Source organism: Triplophysa rosa, linkage group LG19, assembly GCF_024868665.1.
Source record: "Triplophysa rosa linkage group LG19, Trosa_1v2, whole genome shotgun sequence".
NCBI lineage: Eukaryota > Metazoa > Chordata > Actinopteri > Cypriniformes > Nemacheilidae > Triplophysa > Triplophysa rosa.
The window spans coordinates 8,735,468-8,760,909 of record NC_079908.1 but is presented as its reverse complement, the minus strand read 5'-3'; the positions used below and the strand labels follow the sequence as shown (position 1 = coordinate 8,760,909).

The 25,442-nt window shown below is 36.6% G+C and overlaps 1 protein-coding gene and 1 long non-coding RNA gene across 4 annotated transcripts; both read right to left on the bottom strand.

Moving 5' to 3' along the window:
- Positions 1-2,326: 2,326 nt before the first annotated feature.
- On the bottom strand, positions 2,327-9,828 carry LOC130570457 (uncharacterized). The gene is made up of 5 exons (XR_008964964.1): positions 9,617-9,828; positions 3,880-3,972; positions 3,664-3,741; positions 2,813-2,869; positions 2,327-2,661 (listed from the first exon to the last, which is right to left on the bottom strand). It is a non-coding gene; the product is annotated as an uncharacterized LOC130570457 (long non-coding RNA).
- A 335-nt stretch (positions 9,829-10,163) lies between these two features.
- On the bottom strand, positions 10,164-23,740 carry rgs14b (regulator of G protein signaling 14b). 3 transcript variants are annotated; one of them, XM_057359471.1, is made up of 15 exons: positions 23,622-23,740; positions 22,970-22,991; positions 19,776-19,945; positions 17,471-17,563; positions 16,802-16,945; positions 16,227-16,418; positions 15,496-15,592; positions 15,318-15,358; positions 14,537-14,728; positions 13,877-13,953; positions 13,610-13,736; positions 12,684-12,759; positions 12,409-12,458; positions 11,007-11,109; positions 10,164-10,919 (listed from the first exon to the last, which is right to left on the bottom strand). In XM_057359471.1, the coding sequence occupies exons 1-15, from the start codon at positions 23,664-23,666 to the stop codon at positions 10,663-10,665; spliced, it is 1,686 nt and encodes a 561-aa protein (XP_057215454.1). In that variant the 5' UTR covers positions 23,667-23,740; the 3' UTR covers positions 10,164-10,662. The 3 variants fall into 3 exon arrangements, with proteins under 3 accessions (XP_057215454.1, XP_057215456.1, XP_057215455.1); XM_057359473.1 differs by lacking the exon at positions 19,776-19,945 and having other exon boundaries at positions 10,166-10,919; positions 23,622-23,694; XM_057359472.1 differs by lacking the exons at positions 10,164-10,919; positions 11,007-11,109 and adding an exon at positions 11,127-11,738.
- Positions 23,741-25,442: the final 1,702 nt, after the last annotated feature.

Sequence of the window (25,442 nt, the reverse complement as noted above, 5' to 3'; positions counted from 1 at the left end):
TGAAGCGAGATCTTTGTTGTAAGATGCTATACTTGTAAGAAATTTGTTGCATCCACAAACACATGTACTGTATTTCGATACCCAAATAGGTTTCAAAAATAGATTCCCTTTGATTTGATATAGACTATTAAGTCTTCAAAGATGCTTTTGGCTGTGTGACTTGTGAATTAGATAAAATAGCTAATTAGCTACAATATAAATTAGCCTTAATCTCACCCCCCTTGGCGAGAGCCATTTCACTTCTCGCAATTTAGGAAGTGAAAAACACATTTTATGAAATTTCCTCAAATTCTATCATTAATTCAATCATGCCTGCCTGCTGCAGTTAAACACTATTGGAGGAAAATGCTTTTTTAATGTCTCGTTTTCGCCTTATTACAACTCTGATCCATTTTAATGCCGTTTAATTTAGAGCCTCATTACAAACCGACTGTGTCTGTGGGTCTCATCCAGATTATCACAAGCCAAACTCTATAACCTAAGTTCTTTATAAGTGCTATACAATTTCTTGAACATAAACACTGACACATTCTTTCTTCCGTTCACATCCAACTTTTCAATTAAAACCAATTGTTGTTTATTTACTCAAATTGCCCAAAAGCCTCAGATGATTTCAAGCGTACAGAATACTTAGCCGTGACAGATTACTTTGATATGCACTTCTTAAAATCTTAATGCTGTGAATCTGAAGGGTCAGGGAATGGACAGTGGGACACCAAGTGGTGAGATTTCTTCAAGACATTGATTAATAGTTTGTAAAACATATTTTCAATTGAACTTTTTAAATATCAGACAGAATATTGCATACATTAAGTGTGCAAAATGCACAAATTACTTAATAAAGATATACAATAAATACATTCTTGAATTCTTGAATCTAAATTCTGGCTCTCATTGCTATGTTGAAGAGACAATTGAGATTAAAGAGATCTTGTTTGGTACTTGTCTTTCATATGGATATGATTTGTAGATTTATAGATGGATGCATCGAGGTGAAGATTTTTATAATCAGGAACATGATAACTCTCTGCTTTAATACCACACAATCTAATGAATAACATGTGCTGACTTAGACCCCATGTCCTAACCAATGAATACTAATGAATCTGAGAGAGCTGTATCCAAACCCACAGAGAGCTGCATCCACACCTACAGTATTACCCAGCTCAAATGTGATGGAATGAGAGAACCCTCAGAAATGAGATGACCTCACAGGAGCCCTGTCCTGTTGATATCCTTGACATTCATTTGCATATGAAATTCAAGGTGTCATATTAAGACACAAATCCATGTATGCACTATAAAATTGAATTGAGTAAATGTAAGTTAGAGATATTATCTGAGTAACTCAAATATTTCTATTAGAATTCCCCCAAAATATTAAGTGAACATTAAAATCATACTTTGTTAATTAAATACTTATTTCTTTTCAACTTTTGAATAATATGTACATTTTAGAGAAATTAACTGTTGGATTTTTAATCAAATTTTCAACATGTCCCACCCAAAAAACTTAATTTAAAAGATTTTTTAATTATTTTTTTATTTTAAGTTAATATAGCTGTTTATTTTTGTGATATTTACTTAGCCACTGAATTATTTGCACACACATTATTTCCCAGTTGTGTTTTTTATTGTTTTAGGCATTTTTTTTAAACGAACCCTTGTTTACTCAGCAAATCCATAGTTCTACATCTAATAGCTGCTTCTCATTATGTATAAAAATATTTATGTTAGACAAGACAAAAGTACTTATTTTATTTATTTATTTGCAGGGGATGTTCTTGCTAAACTAACAGCTTCAATGCTTATGTTAAATCTTTATGTCCATAACTGATTTATGCTCTCCAGATGTTGATCATTAATTTTATTTATCACCAAGTCAGAAATCCGCAATAATCATACAGCTTCAACAGTGTGAACTCAATAAAAATAGCATAATTTATACCTTGGCCAGCTGGCAAACATGCCCACCCATGAACAATGGGTTGACAGAATTGATTCATTTCCTCGTGTGAAGCGTCACCCTGAGCAAATTATTTCCTGGGACTGAAATTCTCTAACCTGGTGCCCTGCTCTCTGCTCAGGGCTGGAGCTGTAGGTAGCTGCCCTTCAGGATCAATCAATTCCAGGGTTGTGGTGAAATGACAATGGAGGTTCAGAAGTAATGATCCGAGCCCCAGAATTGAGTGCCAAATAAGCTAAATTGATTTAAAGTCAATTAAAGCTCATGGTGTGCAACACTCAGCATCTGTCAAGAACTACACACTAGAAACACAAAGCTGATTTGGTGCTTAGAACTGGAAATGGAAATGGAATGGAATAGAAAATATATTTAATATACAGTATATGTTATATTATATAGTAACATATGCAATACAGACGTAATTCATTGTGATATCCAGCTCTTTATTTGTTTATTTTTTAATGCATTATCAAATTAAGAAGCTACACAAGTTTATTGTTGGTAGTCTTCCAAATGACTTGTTATTATGCCAACTACACTGTTAAACTGAGTCACAATGGTATAAACAGACACACTGAGTCATCCTCTTATTTTTACCCATAATTCCTGTTGATCAGTCTAAGACTCAAAGCCCCCAAGTTTGGGTCCAACAATCATTTGAACTCCTCCGATGAAGTGTTCAGTTCAGCAGTCTCCTATAAAATATACAAATCATTAGATAATAATCATGAAACAGCATAAAACAAACATGAAAATAAGCCTGCTTTGAAAGATGCTATATTCTATGATCGCATTTTTTCAAAGCATTCTTCAAAAGCTGCCCATAATCCATAATTTTGTGTTTACCTCTAGCTTCTCAGTTTCTGGTTTGGCTGGAAGAGATTTCTGTGGGGTGTGAAAGGCCTGTGGCAAAAGGGCAGACACCAGACACTTCCATTAAGAGGATTTCTGAACACACACACATAGACACATTTTTGACCACATCACTAGATGGTGCTGGACAGCTGTAGAAATGTTTTATAAAGAGAATCACTTTTCAAACTTGGCCCTATTGAAGCACAAGAGATGTTAATATGAGCACACAGAGAAGATGGATTGCTTTGGTCAGAATCAGCATTAGATACATTACACAAGGGCGTCAAATATATCTGAAAAGGAATGAGGCAAAATGCAAATTATGAAACAGTATTCGTGGGGTAAAATATTAATCCGCTTAACCCATAAATATTAATCAGATGAATTTTGTTGAAATGACTGAAAGATCTTTCAATGGGTATTCAATCAATTTGATATATGTTGTATTAAATATGTTGTCTTTAAAGTGAAAGTTCACCAAAAATGTAAATTCTGTCATCATTTACTCAGCCTCTTGTCCGCAGAACACAAGACAAGATATTTCAAAGAATGTTGGTAACCAAACAACGGCGGTACCCATTCGCTTCCATAGTATGGACACAAAACCAATGCAAGTCAATGGGTCCCACCGTTGTTAGGTTACCAACATTCTTCAAAATATCTTCTCTTGTGTTCTGCAGAAAAAGAAAGTCATACAGGTTTCAGTGTGAATAAATGATGACAGAATTTTCATTTTGGGGTGTCTTAGCACACCCCTAGTCGAACACAGATTTTTTTGGAAGTGATGGTTGCTGCAGGCCTAAGAGTATATTCCATCTGTTACAGACAATGAACACTATTACCTTTTTGGCTTGCTGTACTTCATCTGTGGACTTGGACCGGTTCTTTACCGTCTGTTTCTGTGGCGAGATGGTGGATACCTTCAGGTAATATAAATAACATTAAGTCTAGTATTCTGCATACATCACTGAAATACAAACAGTTCTTTATATTAGGATGGTTTATACTGTATTTTATGATTATTTTATTCGTTGGGCTGGTGGTAAAGCCTCACTCACTTTATTCTCTGTGTTCTCCATATCTCAGCTTGAGAAGGTAAATCAGCCGTGTGTTTAGGCAATGTACAGCGATCCGTCAATGCTATCGGTTCCCTAAAAAAAAGAAATCAAACACATTCATTTGTTAGAATTAGATGAAAAAGGCATATTAAATTCAGACTCCTTTTCTGCTCATTCATGAGAAAATATGTTTAAATGGATCACTAATTGGTCCTTAAACATTACGGTCTGCTCAGTAAAGCAAGAGTCTTTGTAAGAAAGATGGGTTGTTGTCACCACTCCTTTGTGCCATGTCTCTGTGGAACATTCGTCTCTGAACAAAATTATTACAAATTGCTCCTGGCGGGCATCCTGTGAAAAGGTAGGCGTATAGCTAAGATTGAGACATGATCTGTGAGGTGAAGTGAAGCACAGAAAGCACATTGCAAATGCAGGATGTTGCTTCCTTGAAACTCCTAAATCCTGAATCTTAATATCCCCAAAACAACTCAACTTTAGCATTTTTATAAGGAACTGTGCTTGTCTGCACAAAAGTTGGACAATAGTTGTCAAGTCATAGCTCATACTATAGTGGTATACGCAAGTGGTAGAACATTGCATTAGCAGTGTACATTTTTACATGACTTAAAATCCAACAATTTACAGTAACTCAAACCATTTCAGGAAACCGATTGACTTAAACCATTTGAGTTGTAAAACTAATGAATATAAGTATTAAGTATTGAGTACTAAGTACATAAGTACTAATACATATAAGTACAATACTTAGATTTAGTATTAAAACTGAAATGGTTTAAGGCAATCTGTTTCCTCAAACGGTAACTTGTCGGGTTTACAGTGTAATGACAAATATATATGTTGAATGCACTGTAAGTTGCTTTGGATAAAAGTGTCTGGCAAATGCATAAATATAATGTACTGCTAAGTGGTTACTTGATGTTAAGTGACTAGCTGAAGTCAAAAGAGACCACACCTGTGTCTCTATGATGTCGTCAATGTTCTTCCAAAACCTTGTATGTCCAAATTTGCTGTTTTTCAGGAAATGGAAAAAACACTGTACTTTTGAAATGATTAAATACTGTGTTGTCGAAGTTGACAAGCAATACTTGTTATTGTCAGATATTTGCATGATCAGAAAGGGTGACTAAAAATAATGATTTGTGGCAACAACAAAAAAAAGTAATATGGAGATACAAGATTTCAGAAGAACAGCGGCAATATTCTAGTCCCTTGCTATTGCCTCAGGGCTTCATTCGATGCAAGGTTGGATTTTTTCACCAATTTTATCTTTCCCTGGAAAAATGATTCATTAAGAAATCTTAATTATTATCACAAACAGTGTGCAAGTTACACAGAGAAGAGCTTATAATAAATCCTTATAAAAGTAAATCTAATGAAATGGCAGATAATTTTACCATGGTTGGTGGACAAATAACCATTCGAATCAAGATATATTTAGACCAAAGTGAGACATATCTGCAGTAAAATTCCTCTGGCAGATGCCTTTGTGCTTCTGGGAAAATTGGCTTACGTATATTAGATATTTGTCCAAATATTCACTGATGCTCAACATCGCTCATTCCTCTAGGAAAGCATTCATGAGAGCATTCTCTCTGTGTTATACAACTCAAACATTCTCCAGCCTCTAAATCATTTCAGCACAAAAGATTTCTGAAGCAGAAATACGCCTAGACCAACTAAGGTCTTTTTCTTCCTGCACTCATCATATCTGAAATTGCTTATGTGGAAATATTGATATTGGCTTAATGCTTTTATGAATGTTGTCCTTGAGTGCACACAGCTTCAAATTCTGTTGAAGTAACTAAGCCGGTTTAAACCTCCATTGTTATTGACTGTTCAGAACCATGACAGCATAAATGCTTTTTTTTTAATAATCTCTGGGTTCGGCGAGCTAAGCCTGGGCTGAATGCACGTTTTCTTTGCACTGTGGTTCGCTTAGTCTTTCATTTTACTGAAATGAGTCATGAACACCTTTTAAATGGAAAGTGAAGTACAGAAGAGCTCAAATGCTAACCAGTGAGCTCGAAATGAAAGAATTGGTAGCTTTAATGAGAATAGAAATTCTCAAATCTTTTTAAATAAATAAAATTCAAGGAGGAAAGAATGTCCACTACTCTATCTATGGGTACTGAAATGCACTTTATCATTTGTAATACATAAGAATTAGTTACTAATTGATAATCACTTTGTCACATTTTAACACGTTGTATAAACGTTGTTTATGCTTCCATTAAAGGATTTTTTAAACATAACCAAATGATGCTAGAAAATAACATTAAACTTGTATTTAATAAAATATCAATAATCTATATTAAAACTCTTATCCAATTAACCCAAACTAACTATTATCGAAAGTGCTATTAATTCCAAGGCCAAACTAGACTTTCAGAATGTGAAATTGCTATGCAGAGCCCTGGGTAGAAACCAGAAACGACTGAGCTTTTTAATTGACACATCAGTAACATATTTGCAATGTTTTTTTTATTATTTTAAAGCTGTATTGAAAAATTGTATTGTGCAATTTTATTATTATTATCATTATTAGCATTTTATTAGCATTACCAACTGAAAGGGTTACACCATGGCTTAGCAATCTTCTTTTGGTAACACATTGTATAAAAACTCACAAGTCAGAGTTCACCAAACTTGATCTTTACAAGGCAGCAAAATTAGATTTTTTTTTGCAGGATCTTACGTTTCTGATCAAACGCATTTGCATGTGTATGAATGGTCAATGGAATGAAAAAGTCTAGTGTGACCGCGACAAAAGCAAAGTCATCCCTCACGGTGGCCATATTTGCAACACATTCAGTCAGCTAGTTTGGTCATACGAGTACAAGACCAGTATAGCTGAATAGGGGAGGTCTGATATCTTTAAAGTCACTATGAAATCTTTTTTTTTTTTAATGGATTATTGCAGTTTATTATAAATGATTTATCAGTGGAGGTCATTGTTTTTAAAATGATCGCAACTTCTTCACTGGGAGGTTACAATAAAACAATACATTACCAATCAATTCTTAAGTCTGACGTTAACTACACCATACATTTTGTTTCTTAATCTTAAATAACACAATTTTATACAGAATTAAACAGAATTGTGGCATTTGTAAATGTTTTTCATTTATTAATTTAGCAGACACTTTTATACACATATTAATATACAAAATATACATATGTGACCCTGAACAACAAAACCAGTCTTATGGGTCAATTTTTCGAAATTGAGATTTTTACATAATCTGAAAGCTGAATAAACAAACTTTCTATAGATATATGAGTTGTTAGAATAGGACAATATCTGGCTGAGATACAACCGTTTAAAACTGAGGAATCTGAGAGCGCAAAAAATCAAAATATTGAGAAAATTGCCTTTGAAGTTGTTAATCAGGGGCACTGTGGCAGACCATCCACTCACAAAAATAAAGTTTTAATATATTTAAGGTAGGAAATTTACAAAATATCTTCATGGAACATGATCTTTACTTAATATCCTAATGATTTTTGGCATAAAAGAAAAATCGATAATTTTGACCCACACAATGTATTTTTGTCTTTTACTAAAAATGTTCCAGTGCTACTTAAGACTGGTTTTGTGATCCAGGGTCACATATATATTTTTTGCTGACGTATAATTAATTTGAAATTGTTTTTGATGCGTGTCACAATGCAGGACACTTGAAATGCTGTGTGACCTTCCCCTAGACATTATTAGAGAGAAGCATTTGACCAGTTGAAGCTGAGGTGTGTGTGACCTCAGATATGAGCTGGGTGAAAATGTCAGCAGACAATGACTCATCAAACCTCCATCCTTCACACGTCATATGAAAAGAGTGTGTGCGTGTGTTGCGTGTGTATTTGCTGGCAGGAGATGGACTATGAGGGTGAGATAGTAAGATTTATACATAGATAAATAGAGTGGGGGAAGAGTTTTAAAAAGATATTCAAATGAACTCCAAGTTCAGTCTTGCACTTGTTGTAGTTTGGGTCATAATCCATTGTTTAATGTACAAACAAGAGTATGACACAGAGGCACCCATTCAAAATCCCAGCCAGGACAAGGACCAATTGCTCTCCCGACTGCATCATCAGACAGTATTACCATGGCAACAAGCCGGTACCAGGAGCTTGACAGATGAAGGAAGGAATGTGACGGGCGATGTCCCTCCAGGGTGGGTTTAGATTACAGGGACCCCAGTCTTTAAATGAGATTTTTCATCATTCAATAGCTGCTGGAAATGTTGTCTTTGTGCAGTGTGCAGAAGAACGTTAAGAACAGGCCACGTAAACAGCCTGTTGAGTTTATGCAAATCAGTGATGGTAAATGATTACCTTGACTCATGCTTTGAATCATTTACAGTGGTAAACTTTCTTGTATTTTCTGTCTTTTAATTTGAGTCATTTCAATTTCAAGTCAAACCATCAACAGTCTGATTCATCTACAGATTATTTATCTTAGAGTAAGTTTGAACATGTGTGCTTGAAGGAAATGAAACGAAATGAAAGATTAGACATTTTGGTGACTTCGGAAGGCGCTCGAGTGCTCTCACAGTCGAATAGGTCACAGGAAATTAGTTTGATGTTGTGATCAGTTGTGACTCATTTTATGTTGAGTTTTATCTTTTAGTCATTCTGCTAATAGTCCTGTGGGTTCAGAATGGCAAGTTTTGACATTTTGTCAACATTTTTTGATGAACATTTTGATGAATTTACGCAACACCCTAAAAAAATGTTGGGTTATTTCAATTCAGCATTGGATCAAAAATGGTCAAACCCAATCATTGGGTTATAAATTGCCCTACGCTGGGTTGGTTCAACCCAAATGTTGGGTTGTTTTAAACAACTTTTGGGTCAAATACACAGCAAACAGTTTCTGGGTTAATTTCACCCATTTGTCCATTTTTGACCCAACGATGGGTTAAAATAACCCAACATTTTTAGAGTGAATTATGAAATGGCATATAAAAGAAAAACATGAAAAAACGTAATCAAATAATATTGTCAGATAACATCAAACACTTACTTTGACTTACTTCTATCTTGGCATTTTTATAGAAAACAACATCAATGTGTATGAATATATACGTATGACTGCTAATTGAAATAAACTCTGACACTGCAGAATATGAGTGTGGTGTTCGGCCAGGTTTGGCCAATATTATAGTAACCAACATAATGAGGTCCTACGTATCTCTGAACTGAAAGTCACAGTCAACTATTCTACCTACACACACAACAAACACACAAACACACACATGTATGTTTTAATATCACCGTGGGGACAGTCCATAGGCGTATGAGTTGTATACTGTACAAAGTGTATATTTTATCCCCTACCCCTAACCCAACCCCTAAACCTAATTATCGTTCTGTACAATTTATAAGCTTTTGTGCCCATGGGGACCTCAATTTTGGTCCCCAGAGTGACACGAGTCCCCATGAGTTAGTGTGCATTCAGGTCCCCACTAACATATAAAAACCAAGTCCACACACACACACCCACACACGCACACACACACACGTACACGCACGCGCACACACGCACACACACACACACACACACACACACACACACACACACAGGGTTAAAAGGACAGCAACATCTCACACAAAACTGAATCATGGAAAAAATACATGAACATAAAGGTCCTTGTCCTGTTATAAGCATCTACATAAAAAGCCCCATTAGACATTGGAGTTGTTAAAGCGGTCTTACCTTTTAAAACCTGTTGTTTTTTCAGTGTATACTCATTGAGGAAACTCAGAGTTGTGCTGGCGCGGTTCTGCTTTAAAACACCTCAAATTGAACCTTTGCAAACCAGTTAGAACTGTAACAATCGCATCCTTACGAAGAGATGCTCAGTGATATAAGGCAGAATCACCACCTTGCAGATTCTCCTCCCTCCCTTTCACTCATCTCTTCCCTCTCTCTCTCTCTCTCTCTCTCTCTCTCTCTCTCTGCCTTCCATTTCCTCTCTCTCTCTCTCTCTCTCTCTCACTTTCTCCCTGTGCCTCATCTCGAGTGCTGGTCATCCTAGGATATTGTGTCTGGTTCTAAAGCCAGCTCATTACTTCTCCACACTGACTATTCAGAAAGCATAAATATTTAGTGCAAAGAGTCCCCGGTGAGGTCTTTCCTAAGAATAGCGTGCATTAAGTGAGCATGCTTGTCTGTGTTTGTTTCTTTATGTTTTATGAGTTAGCAGAAAGCCAGAGGAAACCATCAGCATCAAGCTCTCAACCTGACCACACAGAGCATTAACCCCCCCCAATTTAGCTCCATCTATGTCATTCTTTCTTTGTTCACCCTCAGGGCGGGTGAAGCAGAACTAAGAGAGAAACTGTTAAAGATGATTATTTTTCAAAATATCTTATTATGTACGTTTTTTAATATACATTACTGGACCTAATGAGCAAGGATTATTAGTGCAAGTCATTCCAAATAGAAACAACATCATGATCTTTTCATTTTGGTGATTGACAATTCAATTGTGTTATCTTAACAGCACTAAGCAACGTCTTCATGAAAACACATACTGTACAATGTATTGTTTGAGGAGAATCGATAATAAATACAAGCAGCCGGACAACAACATCGAATCTCATCTACTGTAAACAACATGTCTTTGCATTTGCTTATTAAGTCTGAATGACAAGTGTCCGTTAAAGACCACCACTGTCCCATATTGAAACATATTTCATCTATTCTGAATTCCAGTGTGAATGATTATTGAAGCAAACAGTGTCCATTGAGTCATACGTTCACACCACAGTTTCTCGAGCTGGGTTTGAACAGCCGCTCTCAGGTGGGTCTGGTGAGTTTGGAACAGCAGGAGAATCCATTTCGAGAGAGCTCATATTAGAACAAGACTCGTCCAGTGATGTGCTCGTCTCTGTGTCCTCAACCTCCCCCAGGGGTAACTGGAGAAACTGAGGTAACATCAGATCTTCTTTCTTCAGGAGGCCTCTCTGATCATCAGCGCTGCAGCACTGGGCTCGGTTCATCAACTCCACCAAACCTGAAAATCCCACGTTTACATAAACCGTTGTGCTGGAGTAGACACGCTGGGTACTGATATAAGGTTATCAAGAATGATCAAGTTTACCTTCCATGTCATAGGTTCTCCTCAGTCCAGGGTTCTTCTGTCTGGCGGTTGATCTGAGAATTCCTGTAGGGAACATGTTTGCATCCACAGCACCTCTCCGGTCCTGGCGACAGATTTATAACAGGGAATGAGGGGAATATGAGGGGGAAAATGTACAAGTGAACTTAGTGAGGATCCCTGCTGTCTACTGCCTACATATGGAGCTTTTATGAAATCTTGACAGCTGAAAATGGAACGGAGTGCCACAAAAATAGTGCTCCTCAAGTGGAAGGCACAGAAAGCTCACAAAAGATGTTACAATGTAGCTAAACTAACATGATATTTCAAGAAACATACCCAAATATAGCACACAAATATTGGCTGAAAAGTGTATTATTCATTTTAGATGATTTTTTAAACAAAAATGTAAACTAGGGATGTTACGATATACTGGTACTAACAATAACCGTGATATTAAACCATAGCAATATTGTGATCGTTGTATACAGGTACAGTACATGTGATAATATCAAGAATATTTCAGTGCCCGGTTAAAGTTTTGCCTCAAAGGAACAGTTCACCCAAAAATGAAAACTCTATCATTTACTCACCCCCAATTGTTCCAAATCTGTTTAAGTTTCTTTGTTCTGATGAACACAGAGAAAGATATTTGGATGAATGCTTGTGACCAAACAGTTCTTGGCCACCATTGACTACCATAGTAGGGAAAATTGCTTTATGGATGTCTTTGTTCTGTTGAACACAAAAGAAGATATTTTGAAGAATGTAGGACAGCAAACAGTTCTGGGGTACTTTTGACTACCATTGTCATTTTCCCTACTATGGGAGTCAATGGTGGCCAAAAACTGTTTGGTTACAAGTATTTTTCCAAATATATTTCTCTGTGTTCGTCACAAGAAACACACTTATATAGCTTTGGAACAACTTGACGATGAGAAAATGAAGATATAATTTTTGGGTGAACTGTTCCTTTAAGAGCCGCAATGTTTACAAACTCTCTCTCTCTAATCCTTCCACTCAAAAACGATGAAAAAAATTAAAGATGAATTTAACTGATAGCATTATTAACTCATTGAAAAACATTTAAATAGATACCGTGATAATATAGTTAAAGTGAATAATTTTGCCACGATATCCGTGAAGTGAAAATCTGATACTGTGACAACCCTACCGTAAACACATTTATAATTGACATTTTCAGTGCATTCTGGGATTGCTTTCTCCACTAAGAACTCATGCAATGCCTGTCTAAAAGCATGCATCCTCTAAGGAAACATCATTATGCTGTCCACCTTCTGGAAAAGGCTTCAAGTCGAGCATGCGACTCAAAATGACTCCTTAAAATACAGTCTAGATGGACAGCTCATAGGTTTTGGAACCGAACTAATGAGTTCAGACTCACATGTACTGAAGGAGGTGGGAGACTCTTTGAGTTGTTGGTTTCATCCACAGCTGTAACACAATAAAAATACATGTGATACAGTGACAGGACCAAAATAACACATATACATAATGACATTGCTACAGAGGCTCAGAGGACAAATCACTTCACAGATTGAATTAGAACATTGATGGGAATGGGAAAATGCAAAGACTAAACACAATACATTTAAAAGAATTGCTGCGGATATTGAAATATTGGATTGTAAAAGTTAGACCATGAGCAGATATCCATACCTCTATTTAGAATTAGTGTCTTATTGGCCAGAAATGTGACAGGGGTGTTCATACTTATTATGTGTCCACTTCCACCCTAAAAAGAATAGTAAAACACTGAGTGCGTATGTAACTGACAACAACACAATGTTCTAACCAGATGCGTATGTGTTTTCGCCCATAATTCTGGAGAAATATAACTGAGAAAATAACAAGATATTTAATTTTTAACATGCAGTTACGGTAGGTGAACTAGGATTTGGGACTAATGTGATTTCACAGTGGGCGGAGCTACCCAAGGTGATGTCACAGAAATAACAATAAAAACATTTGATTACTTGCGACAGTAATTACAATTACAGTTCAATTGTTATAGATATGGTCACATTTTCACTTCTTTGCCGAAGGAGAAACGGACTCTCAAGAGCAGTTTGTCCCTTAAGGGCTACTGTAGAAACAACATGACAAATTCCAAGCAAGGGGACCCGTATTGTATGTAGATAGAAATAGCTCATTCTAAGGTAATAAAAACATAACGCTTCATTATGTAAGGTCTTTATACACCTCTGAACACACATGTATGTAGATTATTTTGCATTGGTGTCAATAGATCCTCCAGAAAATTACACACTGGACCTTTAAATAACTGGTACTATGACTAGCAATTACTACTTCAGTAATACTAAATCCTACTTTAAGATTTTTTAGATGTTACCTTTGACATTATCAAACAAATTGAGGTTTTTTTGTGTTTCATCGGAGCATAAAAAAATGAAATGCTTTGTTCAATACTGTCACTGTCCTACTTTTTGAGTTGGAATTTAATAACCGGAGGAACAGAAAAATCAAATCTCTGCGTACAGCTTGCGGTCCATCAAAAAAGGTCAAACTGTTTAACAAAGAACAAAATAAAGCATGTGTTCCAGTCGCTCCAGACCAGCACTCACCATGGTAACGGTGGCGTCCTGCGGCCTGAGGCGGTATTTGTTAAGCATTGCAGCAAGGGCGTCCTGCAGCATCTTATTGGACTTTACAACAACGGCCATGGTCTTACCTGTAAATGCTACCTTTACTCTGTACAAGAAACACAAACACACATGCACACGTTCACGCCTGACGGAAACAGCCAATTTAAACAGAATGTTTACATGTAGCACCAAGAGGTTTTAAATAGTGTTTTTAGTGGAGAACAGGCTAGTGTGCACAATACTCACGCAAAAGTTACCCTCAGTTCCAAAAACACCTGCTGGTCCTTCAGTACAGAACTGTCCTGATCCAAAGATAGTGGTTGCTAAAAAGAAAAACATGAAAGAGATATAAAGACCAAGAAATATTGCACTTAAATGTGATTTTTGTTTTTCATGCATGTGATGCAATTGGATTTGTTCAGTACTCCCTATATCTGGTACATCTATCGGTTGCTATGGAAACAATTTAGGCAACAGCATCATGCCGAGTGTAGCTGTCTAAGATGGAAATTGGGAATATTTTGCCAGTGGTTATATGTCCATCATAACACACTGATGAAGCAGACATACTTGTAAGCATCAGAGGCGTTACTGTATTTACACATTCATCCATATGCTGCATCTGAAGCCACCCCGTCATTTGCCATTCAGCACGTAGTGAATGTCCTATTTAGTTGTAAATGAGTAAATTCAGACGCAGCTGTAGACTCGACTGCACTTTTGTATGAACATCACATCCTGAATGATGCAAATAACTACTTCAACTACTTGACAGAAACACATTAACAAAACTTTAACTGGGTTTTAAAATCACATATAGAGTTGTGAAAGTTTTCGAATGTTAACAGATTTCAGTCCGATATGTCATATTTATCAGGATCTATGTCAAGAATTTGCGGTTCTTACTTTATCTTTGCCATGTAGGTAGATGATGATGTCTGACAGAGGAAGACCTCTTTTCTCACACACGCCGGTGAGCATGTCACGGACGGTGAGACCGGGTCGGGCCGGGGTCAGAGAGGCTGTGCCGTCAGGCAGGAACACACAGCAGTACTTATCAGCCTTTCCTTCTGCAGAACGTGCCACTAATTTCTCAGCCTATTACAAAAGATATTTATAGAGATATTCAGTAATGATGTCAAAACAGAAGTCTTATTTACCAGAGCTCCCGCTGGATTTTAAGCAATGTTCGATTTATCTGTGAAATGAGGTCTGTTGTTGTGAATATTACTCAATGTACTTTGTAATTTGAACCACAGAATTTTTATCGATTTGTGAATATTGTTTATTGATCAAAACTACTTGAAAGCGAATTTCTTGCCGTTTTAGGACTACAAACTGAGAAGCTCTATTGAAGAGACAATTCACCCAAAAACAGTCATTCGTCCATCATTTATAAACCCTCATGTCATTCCAAACCTATGAGTTTCTTTCTTTTGCAGGACTCGAAAAAAGATATTTTGAAGAACGTTGGTAACCAAACAACTCTGAACCCATTGCTTTCCACTGTATGGACATTTCTCAAAATATCTTCATTTGTGTTCCATAGAAGAAAGAGTGACACACAGGTTTTGAATGTCACAAGAGTGGATAAATGATGACAGAAATTTTATTTTAGAGGTGAACTATCCCTTTAAGATATGTTTTAAGTATAATGCTGGTATAGACAGACTTTACAAAAAGTTACCTCTGAACTCCTCAGTGCCGTCTTGGAGCTGAAAGATGGTTCTGGAATCGCAGAAGAACAGAGAACAGCACATTCATTACATTGTATTAAATTATTCGTTTAAATATTATTACATTTAGCTCACTTTCATTCATTAAAGTCTTGTGTTAAGACTTATATTCTGACATCATAACATCACCTCCCCAAGATTCTCTCTTCTCTTTGCGTTTGTCCTTGGCCTTCCTCCTCTCAACCACATCATCAGCCTCTGCTGTACTTGGCTTGACCTTTAACCACTGGAAAACAATTCATTTGAAATTTACATTAATGCAGGTGGCAAGCCCTAGTCCATAGTTGTGTTCCAAATGACATACTATACACTATGCACTTAAACTATACCCTGTGCACTCAACCATCTAGTGCATGAATTTTAGAAGGGTAGTATCGTCCCAAATGGAATACTAAACGGTTTTGTACTAACCGGAAATGTTTCCCAGACAAGCACAAATGACGTCAATTGCACCACGCAATAAAAATCAATTTGCACATTGTACATTTAATGTAATTTTCATCTGTTTTGCCCATCGTAACTTTTGTCACCATCAGATTGAAGCGTGATCACTCTGCAGGAGAGTTTTGCTCATGCAGCATACTATAGCCCCGCCTCCCTTCCGTTGAGTGCGTGAAGTGTCCACAGTTCCACACTTCATATTTTCGGTTGGAAAAAGTGCATCATCCAGGTACTTAAAGTGCACTTTTGAGAATGTTCCATGTGAACGCACTACTCACACTATTTATACTACAGAATGGCGTAGAATAGGGCATAAATGCACGATTTGGGACGCACCTCTCAAAAATCACCTTTACACCATCATATAAATGATCCCACAGTGTTAGTACGAACCTCTTCAAAGTTCATAAGCACCGTACCTCTTTATTTCTGCTGTCAGCTTTGACTTGCTCCTTGGGTGAAGTGCTGGTGTGTCTGGCTGAAGTGAGGAGTTTGCCACGTGAGTCGGGTCCCGGTAGTGGTCTGCCCTCCACATTAGCCAGCATGCAGCTCTGATAGAGCTGTGAGCGCACGAAGCGAGTATAGCTGTCAAACTTCATCAGCTTGAAGATCTAGAGGGAAAAGAAAGGAGAGGTGAGGACACTTCTGCTCAAGAGGGAGTCTTAAGGTGGGCTTTAGATGCGATTGCTATTTGTAGGATAATTAAGTCTGTTTTATAACAAAATTGGTTTGCCTCACTACGTAAGACACAACAAAAGCCTGTTTGTCACTTCTGTTAAAATCCAGTTCAGTACTGTCTTTCTGTCTTGAGACCTGTCAGACTTGTGGCTATTGAGAACACCTTTTTAATATAGTTGTATTTATGCATCTATGGTTGAAAAACAAATGTCCCCAAGAGCCCCCCAGCGAATCTCTACTGTTACTCACAGAATCCTACAATTTTGGCCTTGAAAGACTAAGTATGGATTGCTTTTATGGGCATAACATCGCATACCTGTTGTTGGGACTTTTCAAAGATATCAGGATGGGGGTTTTGTACATCTCTCTCCTCCACTCGTACCCTGTCATCTATGTTGATGGAAGAGGTTGCATTGCTGGACAGGAAGCTGTTGTAAATCAAGTGAGCCTCTCTTCTCAACTATGGTAAAAAAAGACATTGTTTTATACCAACACATCATATAACACAATCACTATTAGTATTTATTAGTACAAATGCAAAACACACACACACTGATAAATGACAGCACCATCATTTACTCGTTCTCGTGTTGTTTTAAATCCAAAGGTCAATTGTTGGCAGTTGATGTCATGCCTGCCTTGTGCCACGGGTGCCATGTTTTATTTGAGAGCTGCATAATGAATTGCTTAAATAATTTAATTCAAAATTGAAACATGCCTTAATTTTTGTTCTTCCCACAAAGCTAGACTTAAAATGCAGTGCACCAGTCATATGCATTATTTGTATAGAAGTGTTGTCCTGTCTGAAGCTTGACAGTTTGAGGTCACTAAAAACTCTCAAAGACATACGCAGGTGCTCTTTAAAAGTCTGCTTTTATGTTCCAGTCAATAAAAGACAAAGTGTTTCATTTTTGTGAAAAAATTGAGAATAATTAAGAATAATGCTTAAATAACAACGAGACAGTCATCATCATGTGTGTCTCACCTGTTCAGTTTGATGGGCAGGTATCTTGCGGTACTTCTCGCAAGCCAGCCAGAATAAGATGTTCTCAGCACTGACCTCAGATTTCAGGAATGCCTGTAATGAATAATAGTAATATAGTTAATTAAGTGTATCATCGACAGTACAAGTACATGGGTCATGTTCTACTAGCTGAGCCACCATCAGCTCTATCATTATTAAAAACGAATCAATATAGCCACCAGGACAGACCGGATCTCAAAGATCTTTCACATCAACACGAAATACAGAATGCGTCTACCCTCTACCAGCAACCCACAGCTTTAGCCCTGCTAAGATCTCCACACCTCCTCATTTGCATATAATTACAGTGACTCATGCTGTGGGATGTTTTCACCTAACCGCTTTTTTATTATTTTACAAATTTCACAATGAACCGAGGTTGAATGACTTGAAGTGCGTGGTTGGTAAACAAATGTGAAACCAGGTTCTAAAAGTGATACCTAATAAAGCCAAGCAACATGGCAGCACTCTGTTAAGAAGTCAATAAATGCATTAAATAATAAATAAATGCTAAAGTAATTTCATGTGTGCTAATGATGCTCGGGTCGTCTCATAACCCGTGGGTCGGGTTGGGGCAGGTAAAGAAATTGTCACTTTATTTGCGGGGCGGGTTGGGGCGGGTCATTAAAAACAAAATAAAAAAACATGTATGTTGCTTGCAATTCCCTATAGCCTATATTAAATATTTGGGAATATATATTTTCATATTTTATTAGGTTCTTTGATAAGGTTACAATACGTAGGCCTAGCAACGTAACTTGCGTGCTCCCGCCGCCAGCCACAACAACAGAACAAATGAAGAAATAAAAGTGAAGATAGAAGACGAGGTGCGGGAGAAATTAAGTTTGGGAATTTACATCATTAAAAGAAAAGAAGGTCAATCTGCTAAATCCAATGTTTGGGGCCGGTTCTCAGAAATAGTTGCAGCAGGAGACAACAGCAGTATCGGCTACGTGAAGTGCAAGTTTCTATGGTTCATAAGCTTATGTTGTTGCCAGTTTACATTAATCTAATGGCTGTTTCCAAGCACTTTTAAGCTGAAATAAAGCCTGTTCTCATTTACATTACAATGCCTGGTATGTCTATTTAATGGGTGCGGGGCAGGCCAAATAAAAAATAAAAGCGGGACCCGTGGGTTGGAAAAAAACCCGACCCGCGCATGCGCTTAGAAACAAGAGATCTAATTAATTTTTAGAACACCACTTCTGTTTTCTTTGGCGAATGCACAGTAAATTGGCCAGCCTGTTGTAAAATAAACCTGTAAAAAATCTCCAAGTAATGTTTAAAGTTCTGTTCCTCGATTCTGATTGGACGAGAGGCTTTCCTAGAGAGGTATCAGATGAAAACAGCATTGCAACACTTTACTTATGACTTCGTCACAATAACTTAAAACAACAAACCCATTTTCACATCATACAGTATCACGGAAAATGCATCTCTGGCATGAGAAAATAACTTCAAGCTATGCTGCACAATATCATATTTCCACTATGTCATTATTGTGACCAAAAGATTTAGTGAAAATTATATTATCATGATATCAATGTGTTTTTAAATAAATAAATAAAACTCAGTCTGATGTATGTTTTATATGAATTTATTTATGTAAATTATTATTTTGTTTATTTTGTATTTTTTCTTATTTTGGCCAATGAATACAGGTGTAGGGAGGTGATGAGAGAGAATCATTGTGACTTTTAAGATGGAAATTTAAGTGCTGAATAAGTCACAATATTGTCATATGTGTAGTATTAACACAATATTGATAATTAAGGTTTGTAATATCATCATTTATGTGAATACCACACTGTAAAAAAACGTAATTTTACAGAATTTTTCTGCTATTTCTTTTTACAGATTTTCCACGTATAATGTAAAAAAACTAAAATGTTACAAAATGTTACTGTTTTTTTTAACAGATTTTTCATGTATTTTAAAATACGGTACAGAAAAACAGGGAAAATGTGTAATTTTACAAGAAAAAAACCCATTATTTAAAAAAATGTTCTTATTATTTATTTATATACTTTCCATTGTCTGTTGAATTTTTCTACAAATTATGGCACGCTTATTGCACAATGTTGCTTTAATATCGATAAAATAATAGTCAAGTAATATAAAATCTATTCAAAGCATCCAAAAAAACATTAGTGAAATAAACCTTTGCATCCAGATGTCTCTTCATTTCTGGTGCATCTGATGCATTTGGAAATCTGTACCAAAATGCTCACTTTTGTGATTGTATTAACAATGTTTGTTGACTCACTGTGAAATAGCGAATGCCCATAGGGTCTTCCAGCAGCCTCTCAAAGCTAACAGCCCAGCTGGCCACCTGGCCCACTCCTCTGGCTCCTTCAGTGGGTACAGTGGGCAGACTGGAGTTACTGCTGGAGTACTGCGTCACTGCTCGCTCATCTATCTCCAGCACATTCAGCTCTGACACGCATGAAACAGAGAGGTAAGTGTTGAACCTGGGCAGGTGAACTGAAATCACCTTGATAAAACCTAAAACTAAGCCACACTTGTCACAAATATAGTAGAATGTTCTGTTCTGTTTTGTATTCTTTTATGCAATGGAAGCACAAATACTATGTTTTATTGTTTGCTTATGACTATTTAGTTATGAACTATTTATAAAGGGCTGTTAAACAATTAATTTTGACTAATCACATCCAGAATAAAAGTTTGTGTTTACATAAAACATGTCTGTGTACTTTGCATATTCATGTTGCATAATTTTGTATTTATAAACACATACACACACACGCATATATTTAAGAAAAATTTAAAATATAAACATTAATATATTATTTTAATTATTGGTAAATATATTGTAAATAAACACGTAAATATTTCCTAAATATGTATACATGTATGTGTTTATAAATACAAAGTTAATATGCACAGTACTCAGACATATATTATGTAAACACAGACTTTTAATCTGGATGTGCACGATTAATCGTTTGACAACGCTTGACTTACTTAACTATACTATTATAGTATATGTTATATAAGTAGGTGTGATAGTATACTCAGTTCACTATTATAATATATATATATATATATGTTATATACATGTATACATATATATATATTATATATATACATGTATATATACATGTATATATATGATACGATGTGGGTTTCATGATTGTATCATGATATTTTGGACAAAATGTAAAAAAAATAATAAATTAATTAACAACATAATAAAAAAATTTTTACAAAACAAGAATATTTTTTATTTTGTTTAAGAATTGACAACAATTAAGGTGGATCTCTAGGTAAACTTTCTAGCAAAAAATTATAGTTAATAAAGGAAATAAAGCTAAACCCCAAGGTTAAAAAATCAGTAAAAAAGGGCACAAAATATTGTATTGCAATGAAGGATTTTTTTATCGTTTTTTACAGTTGTTTTACCTGTATTGTAAATTTTGCACTGAATTGTTTTGTGTTTTAGCATCAACGCAAATGTTTGTAAATTAATCAAATAAAGTACTGGCAATAAATGACCATTACATTTTCAGTTCTTTTTTTACAGTGCCTAACACAGACCTTTTAGAAGCAGTAAAAGCACAAAATTAAAACATTAAAACATGATATATGTTAATGCGTATATCGTAAAAAAGTACGCAAAGTAAAAAAAATTGTACTATCTGTGATACATTGATATATTGTTACACCCCATAGATAAAATATAAAAAGTGTGTTGTTTTAAACACATTTATTTATCAGGGCTGCCAACTATTGAGTTCAGCTTGGAGTGAGATTTTTTGGGCCGGGGGGTTATGTTGTGGAGGAACTGCAGAGAGGGATGGCGGAAAGTTGTAAACAAAACACAAAACCTTGCATTAAAAGTATTGTGATTGTCGTACGATACATTTTAGGGGCTTTTTGCCTTTAATTTTGAAAGGACAGTGGAGAACAGACAGGAAACCATTGGATAGAGACAGTGGAGCTGGACCTGCAAAAGACACCTGAGGCGGGAATTGTACTCAGGTTGGGCCGCAAGTGCATTGTCACTATATGTCGACACACTAACCACAGGGCTATTGGCGACGACAAACTCGGCCTTCAAATTGAGATGCAGCTGTGGATTTATCTCATAAAGGCTCTAGACAATTGATCTTGTCAAAGGAATAAAGAAACTGACAAATAAAGAAAAAGTGTTTGTCTATTAGAATTTAGAATGAATGCATTTGCAAATAAGTCCTTCATTTTTATAGGCTTACCACAACAGACTTTCAAAGCCACACAGTTTAATATGTACACATTTATTCCTAATCTTATCCATAATAAACTGCTGAAAACGGCTCCGTTACTATCTCTCGTCTCACGTAAATGACATATTTTCCATTTAAAGCAGCGTTTTGTAATTTGCATCAGTGGATCCTATCGCTTAACATGTCTATTGTTGTAAAATATTTATTGTTTAGCAACTTACGTCGTGTGTTGCAACTTGCACTAGAACATTAACTGTCTTCTTTGATTTGATTGGTCACCACAATGGTTCTGTAAACAGTAACTCCCGCCTTCTTACATTTGATTGGTCCATTTGATGGCCACCTTATTTTGACATAGAGGTCCACTGATAGACCGCTGAGGAAAAAAGTTTGCAGCACCAAAATACAGACGTTTTGGTATTTATTTCAGAAATTTTATTACACACCACAGAAAAAAATGACGGGTACGACACTGCGTGAGAAAATGGATGTGTGGCGTGAGAAAACAGTCAATTGCGTGAGAGTTGGCAGCCCTGTTTAATATGCAAACTAATGCAATCTTGATTTGGACCATTTCCGATCTAACCCCTAAGCAAGAGCTTACTATAGGTTACACTTGCAATGTGTTTCCAATTTTATTAAGATATTTCTTTGAACCTATATCATTTTTATTACGTCCTTATGTTGTACACTATTCATGGAAAGTGCCAAAGCATGTCCTAAATTCATTTCATATAACAGTGTGAAAATAAACTCACTTCTCATTTCCGATACTACAAATATCACTTGTTTTGTGGCATTGATGTACGCAGCGGAGGAATTTCCCTGCTCCAGACTACAGTTTCACTTTATGAATGATTTGCATCACATGCACTTCACAGGCGCTACTGATGTTTGTCTTCTGTAGTCATAAATTCTGAGCAGCCACATGACTTACACCTCTGTCTGTCTGCCTACCGGTCTATTTTTCTCTAGGCTCTCAGAATGACACTTAAAAAAAGAGGAAATTCTTGCGGTTACACCTGCCGCCCCAAAACAGAATGTAAACAGGTCAGTGATAATGTGATGAACTCAGGTGTGGGACTGCATCAATCAGCCACATGGATAAAATATAATAAAAAAGATATAGTAAAAAAATATTTTCCCCTTGTGCCTTTGAAGATGTAACGAAGAGGAACACATCATTCATCTTCCAACCACTCTCAAAAAGTACGATTATTAATTCATAACTCACCTCCATCAGAAACGGCCAGCGTCTGTGGGCGAAAATGAAATTATAACAATCAGAGCTGTAATTTGATGGATTAGACGTAATAAAACGCACTAATCAAAGATATGAATGTTGGATCACGGGGTACAGTCATCTTTGCTATTGGAAAACTCAGTTAAAGCACATTTTCAGGGCAAATAAGATTCAGTGCCTGCAGGCGAATGAAGCAGACACAAGCAACAGAGAGCGATAAAGGGAGCACAAGCTGCAAAATGTGACACACAATTGAAGTCTGGGATAAAATGGCTGCTCTTTTTGACTCCAATTGCATTTTAGCTGATATAATTGTCCTCGTCTCATTCCCGGGAGGGTAATGTAGTGGGATTTATGTCTAAAATGCTGCCAGAAATCAAGCAGAAGTGGTGAGAAAACTTTTTGAAGATAACAGTTCCGCCTTAATTCACAAGTCACTGTCTTCTGACAGTATTTTAGGTCTTCTTGTGGGAGAATAAAATGTTGTCAACCCCGTTGTTATCAACTGTGGCCACATTTGGCAGCCGTATTTTAAGCCATTTCCATATTCAGTTGATATCTGTGGCAATGCTGTCATATAATACAAAACATACAGACACACACGCGCACACACAAATGAACAAACAGGTGCCTTTATACATACCATAGCTCCATTGGATACTCCAATGTAATTCCCCTTCAAAGACATATCCTTACAATCACATGTACCTCAGAATATTAATAAGCGCATGAGCGAGTCGTTTCTCATGTGCGTATGAGCCGTGCTCTAAACACAATATAACTTCCTGCTCGAACAGGAAGTCTTACCATGGCAACATGCCGCAAGAGGAAGCGTGGGCACGTTTCAGACAGGGCTCTTTTTTTTCTTTTAGTACTTTTTACAGTGAAGCCATGGCGGCAGTTCTTCCACTCTTTCATAACAAAGTCATTTGCGTAAAAAGAATGACACTGTGTGGCATTTAGTGTTGGAAGTCATTGAAGGTCAATGTAAGTCTTGGCCTCAAACAAAACTGAAAATGTTGTTTTTCTTGAATCTAGTTGTATTTTGAAGCACACTGGGACAAAAATATACAGATTCATGTAGGGTGTGAGAAGGCAAACATATACGGGAAATGTTATTTGACAACATCATCGCTCAAGAAGTCGTGATCAAAATACTGTAACTGCACTTCTGCTGGTTGAAATCATTAAAGGGATAGTTCACCCAAAAATTAAAAATTCTGTATCATTTACTTACCCGAATGTCATTTTAAACCTGTATGACTTTATGAAGATATTTTAAAGAACTAAACAATGGCGGAACCCATTGACTTTTATTGTATGCACACAAAACCAATGTAAGTCAATGAGTACCACCATTGTTAGGTTACCAACATTCTTCAAAAAATCTTCTTTTGTGTTCTACAGAAAAAAGAAAGAAAGTCATACAGGTTTGAAATGACAAGAGGGTGAGTAAATGATGACAGAATTTTCATTTTTGGATGAACAATTACTTTAAGGTGCTGCTTCCCCTTCATAACAATCAAATTTGGAGACGTTTCAACCCGATATTTAAAAGTCATTACCTCAGTTTTAGCTAATGGCTAGCTTGGCAACGTAATGTGCTTAGCGACTGTTGAGAGACTAGGAAGTTCTTGACATGAGGGCTCTTCTGAAATTAGTCAAAGGTTTTACCTTATTGAGGGTGTGTGGGTGGCTGTCTGACAGGGTGTTGTGTCTCCCTCTTCGTAAAGAGTTGCGTCGGGCGAGGTTCGAAAAGCCTCTTGTAATTTCTTGAAAACTCAACGTCCTCTGATGGAAGCCCACACATCATATAAACATCATTATGATTCATAATGTTCTGTCGTAGTATTAGCAAATGATAAACTTACAATATAAAGGCTTTACTTTACAGTCAATGATCATTAAGTATCAGAATATACAAGTACCAGGAAAGAAGGAAAGAAGAGGAAAACTAGTACCTTTTCCTTGGACTGGACAGAGGTCTCCATGATGATAGCTGATGCTGGTTGTGTGCTGGAGACCAGTGAGGTAGTACAACATCTACATTGGAAGTTCAAGCCTCACAGAAACAATGTGTCACTGTGTAAACACCATAAAACACAACACTGCAGGGTATAAAAGTCAGTGAGAGGGAAAACGCACTGACGTACACACCGGCCCGAGAGTCCTCAGAAACCTCAGAGGAACTTTGGATGACTGACACATGGGTCTGAGACTGGACCTCCTCCATGTTCCTTCAAGTAGCACGTGTCTCCTCAAACTGTTGAAACGAGTCGATTTTGAAAGCGAGGGCCAAAAAACGGGGTGGCAGAAAGCATTTATTTTGTCATCATCTACTCACCCTCGTGTTCTGTAAAACACAGTGTAAAGTTTTTAGAAAAACTTATAGAAACTTTACGAATACACAAAGGAGTAATCAAAATGTCAAATCTGCTCTTTTCCATAACAACGAAAGTGCATG